General features: G+C 60.9%; 1 protein-coding gene across 1 annotated transcript in view; it reads left to right on the top strand.

The window, feature by feature from the left end:
- The first annotated feature begins 1475 nt into the window (after positions 1–1475).
- The window catches only part of Wfdc1 (WAP four-disulfide core domain 1), a 17047-nt gene continuing 7037 nt past the window's right edge, over positions 1476–11485 (top strand). The window contains exons 1-2 of the mRNA XM_048792406.1: positions 1476–2069; positions 6840–7140. Coding sequence (XP_048648363.1) covers positions 1950–2069; positions 6840–7140 — 421 coding nt within the window. The 5' untranslated portion in view covers positions 1476–1949. The remainder of the gene's footprint in view (positions 2070–6839; positions 7141–11485) is intronic.

The following is an 11485-nucleotide window of genomic DNA, read 5'->3' as shown; positions in this document are numbered from 1 at the left end:
TCTGACCCTGACCTCCTGCTCCCTCCTGTGCATCAGCCCCACCTGTGGACCCCCATGCCCTCCCCCTTCCTGGTCTTTGACTTAATCCCTCTGTGACGTCCCCTTGGCCATGTAGGTCGTGCAGTGCCAGGAGTGGGGCATCAGGACGCCGGCGTCCTATGAGGGTCCGCTCTTCTGTCTGCCGTAAGGACGAGGAGATCAATGATAATCCTAACATGCATGTCCCCGGGTCTCTCCGGGTGACGGAGCTGTGGGACGTGCGGAGGCAGTCAGCTGGGGGAGCCTGGCTGAGGAAGCCACGCTGGCGCCCAGGCTGGGAGAGCGGGAGGACAAGCTGGGCAGACGCTGGGGAGCACTGGGGGTACCGCCTGTGCAAAGGCCCTGCGGGCGCTGCCACAGGAGAAGCCAGAGCAGAGCGGGCAGGATCAGAGAGGCAGGCGCTGCTGGTGCAGAGCCCAGCTCCCGGCCTGCCCTACAGAGGCTGCTCACGGACGGAGGCTCCTGTCCACTCCAGGCCGTCCTCCAGCGAGTACCCACGGCTCACTCGACCCCAGGGGCACACTGCCACTCCCAGGTCATGAACAAGAGGCGCCACGTGGCGTCCTCCGCCCAAAGGGAGGGAGTTGGCTCTGGGCAGGAAGGAGGCCACCCACAGGCAGAGACAGGAAGTGGGCCAAGAATGTGACAGCAAGCGTGTATGTGGACAGGGACAGGGAAGGGGGGTGAGAGAGAGGATGAGCAGAGCCCCCACAGCCCCTGAGGGGCAGGTCCAGCTCCACGCCCGACTCACAGATGGGAGACTGAGGCCCAGGGGCGGACAGCCCCCTGCCTCTGCTGACCCTCTGACTTCCCAAGGGGCAGCCTCGGGAGCAGCAGGGGGCGGAGACCCCTTAACCCGGAGCAGAGAGCCGGAGTGGGTGCAGGGGACGAGGTCGTCTCTGGACAAATGAAAGGGAACCCAGGCTAAGGTGACAGGGCCAAGAGCAGCAGGAGGCCGCGAGTGTTGGGCACGGAGCTGAAGGGACGCTCCTCCGGGGCTTGCTCCAGGGCCTCGCGTGGCCCTGATGGGGTGGGGGGCACCTTGACCAGGCGCTGCGGGGACCTGTGTCCCGGGCAGGGTCTCGGCCCCTGTGGGCGTGGGGCCATAGGTAGTTCCGGGCCTGCCGCTCCGCCCCTGTCAGATGGGGGCCAAAGCCAGCGCCTCCAGGGTGCAGGGAGCACGCCACGCCTGTGGGGCCCTGGGTGGGCGCGTGTGACACCTGCGGGTCCTGGGTGGGCGCGTGTGACGCCTGCGGGGCCCTGGGTGGGCACGTATGAGGCCTGCGGGCCCTGGGTGGGCACGTGTGACGTCTGCGGGGCCCTTGGGACACATGTGCCTGCGCTTGGCGTGGTGTGCAGCTCCTGGGAACCTCGCGGAGCTGGGAGAGGCCAGGGGAGTGGCAGGAGCCTCCTTCCCTCCTCCCCCACAGAGAGGGAGCCCGGGCAGCTGTGAGCAGGCCAGGCAGAGCTGGCCAGCCCCACCGCAGCAGGGTGGACAGTTCCCCGGCCCAGCTCAGGACCTGGAGGGCGGGCTGAGCTCTCAGTCATTCGCCGTGGCCGCCAGGCAGCTGCCAGGAAGTCCTTTTGGGGAGAGAGCGGCAGGGCCACTCCCGCCACATCTCCGGCAAGCCCGGTGCCCCCTCCTCCTGCGCTGCCCGGGCTGCAGCTGCCCCTGTTGGTTGGATTCTGGGGTCAGAGGTTATAGGGCAAGCTAAAAATAACCTGGCAGGCCGGCCACCCTCGAGGAGGGGGCATGTGCCGGGCGCAGACGCAGGATCCGAGGGACCCCGCTGCGTGCGGCTGAGAGGACGAGGGAGAGGAGCTCCCAGTGCTGGCCCCACCCAGCAGGGAGCCTCCTCCCGGCCTGTGCAAGGTCGCTGGCCCCAGAGGAAACGCCTGTGACCAGCGGGATGGGCAGCTGCCGAGGGACGGTCGCCTGGGCTCTGTGCTTCCTGCTCCTGCTCGCAGGGGGCTCCGCGGGGAAGCTCTGGAAGCGGGCGCTGCCCGGGAGGCAGGCCGAGAAGCCCCACGTAAGTGCCGGGAGGGCGGGCAGCCCCGGGGGGGCAGCCGGGCCAGGCGATCCAGGCCTGCCATCTCCCCCGGGGCTCCCCAAAGGCCGCAGCAGTGTGTCGGTCCCAGTGGGGAGGAGGGACTGGAACCCTCAGAGGCCCCCGCTGGGGAGGAAGGCGACAGGGACCCTGCAGATGGGCAGCAGAGCCCAGCCTGGCTCTGGCTGGCCTCCAGAGCTACCTTCTCCTGCAGAGCAGCACCTGGTCAGAGGTGGAGGACTTAACCTGGGCTGCCTCCACCACCACTGACCCTCTGTGGGGCACCGCTGTGAATCCAGGTGGCCCTCTGTCCACTCAGTGGACACTGAGCAGAAACCGCCCTGAGGAAGGGGTAGTGGGGTCCTGTAGGTGAGATGGAAGTGACCACAGCCCTGAGGGGCAGATGATGGCAGCTCCGAGGAAGGGCTGGGGATAGCCAGCGGGAGAAGCCAGGTGGCTGGATTCAAGGGCGGCCTCTGCTTCTCCCCAGCTGTGTGACTTTAGGCAAGCTGCTTGAACTCTCTGAGCTCCAACAATCTGATCTGCAAAAGAAAGCGATGCACTCCTCTCAGCTCATAGGTGTCAACAGCACCGTTTTACCAGGTGCTGGCCTGGGCTGCGGGGACATGGACATTGAGTCTCTGCTGGGGAATTCACAGGACAAGGGGGACAGTAGAGAATAAAAGAGAGAGAAAACAAAAACCTACTGTGTGTGCAGCTTCCAAGGGCTCAGGAGAGCCACAGGGCAGGCAGGGACCAGCAGGGAGCCTGGGGGCAGGGGTGACAGAGGTGACCCAGGGGCTCAGATCCTCAGCAGGACATCTGGAGGAAGAGGGTCAAGAGCCGAGCCCTGGTACTCTCATGCCCTCAGCAGGATGCCAGCTGACGAGCGCATGGAGGCTCCTGACCAGGGTGGTGGGTGCCCCCCTCGGGGCACAGCACAGGTCCTCAGGCCAGCTCCTGCTCCATTCAATGTACCCACCTCGTGTCCCGCCAGCCGCCACCACTGGGTCAGCACTGGGTCACTCGGGGGCCAACTTCTGAGCAGATGCACGTGGACAGGAGAACACCCGTGGGCATGTCCACGAGAGTCGGGGAGGGTGCCAGGGGTGGGGACGTTTGGCCTGGGGCTTTGAGGGGTGAGTAGAAGTTCCCCAGAGGGGCAGGGTCTGTGCCTGCAAGGGATCGTATGAAGCCTAGTCTGGACTCCAGGACTTGCACTCTCGGGGCGGTGGCCCTGGCTGGCGAGGGCAGGAGCCGTGGGAGGGAGGGAGATGATGGAGGTGTTTGGAGGAGGGTGCGCTCACTCGAGGTGGTGAGGTCACCAAGGCCTTCCTGGAGGAGGCAGCCAGCGGCCCTGGCCAGAACTCGCAGAGACTGAGAATCAGGAGGCAGAAGGACATTCCTGGAGGTTGGGAAGGGACCTGGGGCCAGTCCTGGCCAGGCAGGGAGGCCCTGCGCAGGCTCCACCCCCTGAGTCCCCCGCTGGCGTGGCGGGTTGGTTTTACCCTCACAGGTGTACTGTGCCACCACTGGTCAGGCGCCCACCCCAAGTCTGTCCCTGGATCTGCACACATTGGTCCCTGCCCAGAGCGTGGACACTGGAGAGCTTTGTATAAGCACATATGCCTCAGAGAGAGCCCCGGGGAAGGACAGGCGGCTACCTCAGAGGACAGGAGGCCGGGCAGCTCAGCAGGCCCAGAAGTCGCCACAAGTCACCTCAAGTGAGCTGTGCCACCGTAGGCTACTCACTGCCCTTCTCTGGGCCTCACAGTAGTGAAGGTGGAGGACTGGATGACCTCTAGGGCCCTATCAGCTCTGACTAATTCCTATTCAAGTGTCCCACAGGGAACTAGGAGGGGACGGGAGGCAGCCCCAAAGGCCCAAAGGCAAGGCCTTCCTGTGTGGCTCCACCCCACCCACAGCCCTGGCCCTGGTCCCTGGAGGGCAGTGGGCTGGGCTGGGCAGGGAGAGGTCAGTCGTCCAGTACTGTGCTGGAGCCTCCCTACCCACCCTGGGAGCTTATTTTACCTAATATGGCCACCGTCACAAACCTGCCAGAGAGGAGCCACCAGGGGCTCCTCACCCCCCAGGGGCTCCTCACCCCCAGAGTCCCCTACCCCCAGAGTCTCCTCACCCCCGGGGGCTCCTCCCGTCCTCTGCCTCCTGCTCCCTGGTGGAGCCCCGCAGGCCTGTGAGCCGGGGATAGGAGGCCATCTCTTCTCACTGCTCCTGGGGTGGCCCGAAGTCAGCCAGGCTGGGGGTGGCACACCTTGGCCATCGACCTGCACAAGGCGCCGTCACCACCCAGACTCCTGTCTCTGAGCCCTGTCCTTTGGCAAAATGACCTTTGTTTGGGGACCCATCTCTTGGTCGGGGGGCTGTTGATCGCCTGAGTTCCGTTTGCATCTCGCCGTCCAGGCACAGAATGGCCAGAGGGCAGCACGCTGGCCTCACATCCCCCTGGGGTCCCCCAGGAGGCTCCCGGCCCACTGCCCTCCAGCTGCAGTGACTCCTCTGTCCCCTCTGGGCCTCAGCTTTCTCAGCTGCAGCCTGGGGCACAGCACGCAGGGCCTGGTGAGGACCAGGAGCTCTGCGCCCAGCCCCGAGCTGCGTCCTCCTCGCGTGTGCTGAGCATTGTATGGGGACCCCGTGAAGTGCCCAGGGCCGCGGGAGGGGTGTGGGCATGCCACCTCAGTGTCCCAGGGCCCTGTGCGGGCACGGGGGACTCGGCAGCCCTGGGGGGCGCTGGTGGGTGCATGCTAGAGTTTGCAGTCCTGCGAGATGCTGGTCTTTTGATGACTCTCCGAGAGAGTCCCATTGGCACTGCACCCAGTCCTGCTCCCAGAGCCAGCTCCGAGGCCCCAGGTGCCGGGAAGTGCATTCACGCACGCACTGAACTCCAGCCCTCTGTTCCAGGGAGAAACTTATTTTTAAATCTTTGACGTCCAAATTCCAGAGGAAGAACAAATACTGCTTAGAGGGAAATTGGCTTTCTTCCTCCACCAAGCAAGCCAGTCTGGGGTACATTTTTATTGGCCTGGAACATTCCAAAGGAGGGTAAAGTTGTTCAGGAAAGGAAGGGTGTGGGTACTAAGGGTCCTGGTGAATGGGTGGCCTGCAGGCTGGTGCCTTTTCCCTGCATAGAAATGGCTCAGCACGTTTTCTTCTGATTATTACAATAGTGATGTTTACTGTAAAAAAAAAAAAATCAGACGGCACAGAAAGTTATAAATAAGTGCAGATGACCTCAGTTCTTCCTACCAGACGCAATGCGGGGTCCAGAGCTTTCCACGAAGCAGTCGCGCACATTTCTTACTGGCGTTGCATTGAGACTCTCTTTGCAGAGGCGAATCTGCAGGAGGTGAAGGAACCCTTTGAGTGGGACTTTGCAGTGGCACTTGGTACGTCTGCGCCTCCTGCAGCCCCTACCTCTCTACTTCCATAGCATGCCTATCACCCTGGGAGACCCCGTCCCATAAAGGGTCGCTCCACCCCCTGCAGCCCTGGATTTGTGTCCCGGTGTCTCGCATCAGTGGAGTCTGGTGGCCCTGGCTGGTTCACACTGTCTCCCACCTCTGTGTTTTCACACCATGACACATGGTGAGTGTGCTCATGGGTGGGTCAGTGTCCTCTCCTCCCAGGTCTGTGATGTCCTGATGCAGGGGTGTGCCGTCCCTAGCTGGCTTCCTTTGGCTGGAGGCCAGCTTAGTTGAGTTTAGACTTTACCACTTAGAATGGCCCCGCTGACTTGAGCTCCCTGCTGAGCTGGTGGAGCCCAGCCCTGGAACTTCCTTCACCTGCTTCCTAAGGACATGGGAGGCAGCTTTGTAAATCTAGAGGCCACCAACAGCGTCTCCCCAGGAGTGGGGAGATACCATTGGTGGGAAGTCTTCAGGGGATGGGGTTTCCTCCAAGTCAGAATGTAGAGCCCGAAGCCCTGGGTGGCTGGGCACCTGGACCTTGACTCACCCGACAGTCCCTTAGCAGAAGTGGGGGTACAGACGGAAACCCGAGGCCGCTCTGTGGCCTTTGTGGAGGGAGCTGGCCGTCGGAGGACCTGCCTCTTTTCTCAGGGGGACTTAATGTGCATAATGTCCTTTTCAGCTGAGTGGCCGTGTAAGTGGGGGAGGGGGGCTGGCTGGGAGAGGTGAGCATTTTCCAGAACGTGTATGGGGAGGGGGGCATACACATTCTGACCGTGCCCTGAGTTGGGGCTACTGCAGCGGAGGGCAGAGGCCTGGCGCGGGACAGATGCCCACATGGAGGGATGCACCTCCCAGGCCCAGGCTCTGGGGACCAGAAGGCTCTGACGGTCAGAAGCCTGCTCCCCCACTCCAGCAGCCTCAGCTCAGGGGCAGGGTCACTCCTGCCTCAGTTTCCCCATCAAAAGTGGGTAGACACCTGCAGCCTCCGAGGACTGCACTAGGCATGGGGAGTGGAGTCCACTGTCTCCAAAGGCTGCCTCATGGGCCTCCTGCCCAGGGCCTGGGTTCCGAGCCTGACAGCTCCGCATGGTGACTGTGCCTTCGAGTCAGTTTGTACCTGTCACTCTCCTGGAAGGGGTCTGGCAAGCTGCCAGGAGCCATGCCCACGGTCACTGTCTGGTGCCAGCATGCACTGGGCCACACGTATGGGTGTTGGGCACTTTTCTAGGAGCCTGGGACACAGGTGAAAATATGTCCAAGTCCGTGTCCCCAGCAGGGCACGTCACAGCAGAAGGAAGACAGTAGATGAAGGTGCAGTACACAGGCCGAGGGTGGCCAGGGGCTGGAAACTGTGTGGGGCCAAAGTGGAGCGCAGAGGGACGGCCATGTGAGCAGAGGCCTGAGGGTGATGCCTGGCGGGGCCGGTGACCCGGACAGTGAGCAGTGGAGTATGGGGACAGCCAGTGCAAAGGTCCAGAGGTGGGACTGGGCTCAAGTGCTCTGGGGACCTCAAAGGGGTAGGCGGCTGGACAGGGTGAGAGGGCAGTGGTGGGAGACCCCAGAGAAGGGAGGGTTGGTGGCCCCCACCCTACTGACCCCGCCTGCAGGGCCAGGAGGACTGGGCTGTTGACTCCTTCAGACGCTGGGGAGGGGCGTGGGGTGAGCTCTTTTAGGAAGGGTCATTCTCAGGCCCCAGGGCTCAGCCACTGTTCAGAGCCCTCCTGGGCGCCCCTGGAGCTCTCTCCAACATTAAGCCCTTAATCTGGCCCTGGGTGAAATCGCTTCTTTATCACCCAGGCCATCTGCTGGCTCAGCGGGCTGGTAAATAACAGGGAGAGCCAGCTGAGGGCTTATCTCTTTTGTTCTGTCCAAATTCTGAGAACCGGCATTTGAATTTCCCTCGGAGAACAGGGGACATCTAAACTTGATCTCTGCACAGCCCCCTCCTCCGGGGCCACCCGGAGGGAGTCACGGGATGGGAGGCGGGGAGGCGGGGAGCCTCCTCACCCGGGGCTCCGCTAATTCTGTAAATGAGGCCCCGCGCTGCCCTCCGAGGGGGCTGGGGCAGCCGTCGCCTTGGATCAGGATTAAAACTGGAGAGGCCCCAACACGGGTCCAATTTAGTTAATTCTGCAGCAAATGGCACGGAGAGCTAGTGTCGTGGGATTGTGCCCCTGCGTGCCGGGGTGCTTGGCGATGGCGCAGGAATGCGCGGGTCGCGGGAAGGGGTGCGGAGAGGGCGGATGCGGAGAGGCTGCCCGGGTCACAGACACCCCGCAAGCCCCCGTCCCCTCCCCTTCCTTTCCCTTCCCACCAAGCGCTCACTGCTGCTTTGCACAAATGGGTTCCTGGGGTGAAGCAGGACGCAGGCGCCCTCCCCGGCTGTCCCCGCCCACTTGCATGGGCCTAGGAGGCTCGCTGCGAGGCAGGAAGCGCTGGCCTCTGCCGCCACCTACTGGGATGTGCCTGGTCCCCGGTGGCGCGCGCCCCCTGCAGGCCGTCGGCAGCAGCGCACCGAGTGTGCTGGCTCCGCTATGCAGGCGCAAAAGGGCGTTTGGTGACCTTTTGGCTTCTACTGGAGGCCTGGACCAGAAACACCCACGATCTCAGCGAGTCCGGGCAGGGACGCCTTCAGGAGGGTATTTCAGCTGGGGCTGAGGAGTGACTTGGCCAGCAGAACAGAGAAGCAGCAGAATCTTCCAGGCTGAGGCCGGGCACGTGTCCTGGGGCAGAAACCTTTCTGTTGCTGTGCGGGTGGTCAGTCCTCAAAAGCTCCAGTGGGGAGTGCTGGTGACCACCCCCTGCAGGAAACGGGACTTGCACAAAGTTAGGCAGCAAGGGAGTGGCAGAGCTGGGTTTGAACCCAGCCCACCAGCTGCAGAGTCCAGGCAGGTGGCCCCTCTGCTGTGCTGCAGGAGACAGGTCAATTGAAGGAAGAGGACAGCAGGACAGTGCTGACCAGTGACAGGGTCAGAGGCTTCAGTCTGGAGGTCCTGATTGAGCAGGACAGGAAGGAGCCATCCAGAGGGCAATGGGGCTGCTCCCGAGGGGCAAAGGCCTTGAGTGGGCTTGTGCTGGAGGGTGAGGAAGGGAGAGGGCGGGGGTGGTATGAGGAGGTCAGCACTGGCACTGAACTTGAAGGTCCAGCGAGGAGCTGAGATTTGGTCCTAAGGGTGCTGGGAAACCACAAGCCTCAGAGCACAAGAGCATTGGTCCCGAGGTGCCCTCCAGAAAGCCCCTTTGAGGGCTGGGATTGTGACTAAGTGGCAGGGCGCTTGCCTCGCACGTATGAGGCCCTGAGTTTGATATTGTGTCCATCTACAACTAAAAAAAAAAATAGAAATAAAGCCCCTTTGAGCTGCAGTTTGGAGAATGCAAAGGGGGTAGACGTGGAGTCAGGGAGGCCAAGGTGGAGGCTGCTGTGGAGGCCATGGGGACTTGGGCCTCAGTGGCATTCATTCACAAACATTGATAGAACATGCCAAGCACTGCGCCCAGTTTCCTGTGTTGCCAGGACAAATGACCAAAACTAGAGTGGCCTAAACCAGCAGCATCGTGTCCTCTGAGTGTGGGAGGCCAGGAACTCAGTATCAGTCTCACTGTGTGGAGATCGCGTTCGGCCTGGTCATGCCCCCTCTGGAGGCTCCAGGGGAAGGTTCCTTCTTGCCTCCTCTAGCTTTCGGGTGCTGCTGGCCACCACTGCTCCTGGCTCAGTCTCACCACCCCAGTCTCCGCCTCCATCTTCGCGTGGCCTTCCGTGTGAGTGTGTGTGTGTGTGTGTGCACATGTGTGCGCTCTTCCTCTGCCCCTCTCTATAGGACACTTATAATTGGATAATCCAGGATCCCATGAGATCCCGGATCAAACACACAGAGCTTGCTTTATCGTATGAGGTTGCATTTACAGACCCCAGGGACAAGGGGGTCTTTGGGGGCTTGCTCACCACCTGAAGAGGCAGTCACAGAAGAATCAGCACCTCCCCGGGGGGTTGCTCACCTTCTGAACAGGAAGCAGGTGTGCTCACACAGCTTCACAGAGGGTGGGGAGCGGGGCCTTGGGGAGGGTGTGGGCCCTGATCCTGGCTGGGAGCTTTGGGGCAAAGGAGAGTGGAGTTGAGTCCTGGATGCGGTTCCCTGTAGAGCTGGAGGAGAGGCCCCAGAGCCGCGGGCAAGGCCCGGAGGGCTGGGGGCATTCTGCCAAGGAAGCTTGCAGCTGTGTGTGTGCTGTGTGCTCAGGTCTAGATGTAGCGGGGGCTTGGATGGTGTGTCCTGGCTGGGCTCAGAGACCTCCTTCCTCCTGATGCTCAGCCTTGTTGTCCTGGGCTCCTCCTGGTGCGACCGGGAAGTCCCATGCCCCTCAGTTCAGCATGCATTGCCCACACCAGGTCCCCTGGAGGTGGGTCAGGTGGCATACAGGAGGAGAGGCTCCCCTTCGTTGACAGCCACTGTGATAGGTAGCACGGCTTCAGGGCCCCAAGGGGAGCCCTGGGGGTCTGGAGGAGGGAGGGTCTCATCTGGGGATCCAGCGTGCTCTCCTTAGTAACATCTTTAAACAAGCTACATTATTCTTTTTTTTTTTTTTAATTTTTTTTTTAATATTTATTTTTTTAGTTCTCAGCAGACATAACATCTTTGTTTGTATGTGGTGCTGAGGATCGAACCCAGGCCGCACGCATGCCAGGCGAGCGCGCTACCGCTTGAGCCACATCCCCAGCCCCTCTCCTTAGTAACATCTTTATTAGACACAGGTCACATGTTCCACAATCCACCCACTTAAATGTGCAGTTTGTGCCTTTGGCCCATTCACCGCTGTGCAACCAATGCTAAAATCAGTATTAGATCATTGTCATTGTCCCCAAAAGAAACCTGCACCCATAGGTGGTTCCCTAACATGAAACCTGCACCCATGATTCACTGCCAGTCCTGCCCCCGGAGGCCATCCTTCTGTTTTCTGAATCTACGGATTTGCCTGCTCTGTGTGAATGCAGGGGGACCCCACAGTATATGGCCCTCTGTGTCTGCCTGCTGGGCATCGTCTCTAGGGTCCATCCAGGTGGTCCTGTGTGTCAGGCCTTCATTTATATTTGTGGCCAAATGAGGTTCCACTGTGTGGAGAGACCACATTGATCAGCTGGTGGACATTTGGGTTGTTTCCACTGGGGGGCTGTAGGAGCAGACCCGGCCCTGCCTCTGGAGGGCTTGTTCCGTGCGCACTCCCACTAATAAAGTGTTGACTACATTTTATTTTTTAACCTTTTACTGAAGCAATATTGAAAAGTACAGAAACCTTAAGTGTCCAGTTCCCACAAATTAAACACCCTGTGTAATCCACGTGAGGTCAAGAGAGCAGAGCGGGCCGTAGGTCCCCAGGTGAACCAGCCAGCCAGCCCCCACAGGCAGGCACCAGAGACTCCCCACCGGGCACCAGCTTTGCCTGTCCGCAAACTGCACTGTAAACTGCAGTGGAATCACACTGTCCCTTGTGACCTGGCTTTCCCCTTCCATGTGCTGTGTGTGAGATTTAGCCAAGCTGTGCTGTGAATCCATTCACTCCATGTGTGAGTTGTAAATTCTCAAAGCTCTACATAAACATTGATTACAAGAAATCAATCAATCCATCTATCTATATACACACAGAGACGTGTGTATGTGTGTGCACACATGCATGGATACACGGTGCACACTCAGGAGATCCATCTCTCAGGTGGTAGGTTCCTAAAGTGAAAGACTCCAGCAAGCCACCAAGATTCACTTCTGCAGCTGTTGGTGGCCTTCAGTCACCTCAGTTTGGGGCAGTTACAGACAAACTCCCGCCCCCCCAGAAGGACCCTCAGAGGCTGGGTCTGCGGGGATCAGTTTTCCACGCCAGGAAGCGCAGGCTGCGAGAGGTCCCAGGACACCGCGCAGCGCACAGCTCCAAGGCACTGGCTTGGCGCCACTGATCGCCCTCCCCTGTCCCGCAGGCCGAGGA

This window comes from Marmota marmota, unplaced genomic scaffold (assembly GCF_001458135.2).
Source record: "Marmota marmota marmota unplaced genomic scaffold, marMar, whole genome shotgun sequence".
In the NCBI taxonomy this organism is placed as follows: Eukaryota; Metazoa; Chordata; class Mammalia; order Rodentia; family Sciuridae; genus Marmota; species Marmota marmota.
This window is presented reverse-complemented; position numbering and strand designations above follow the sequence as displayed.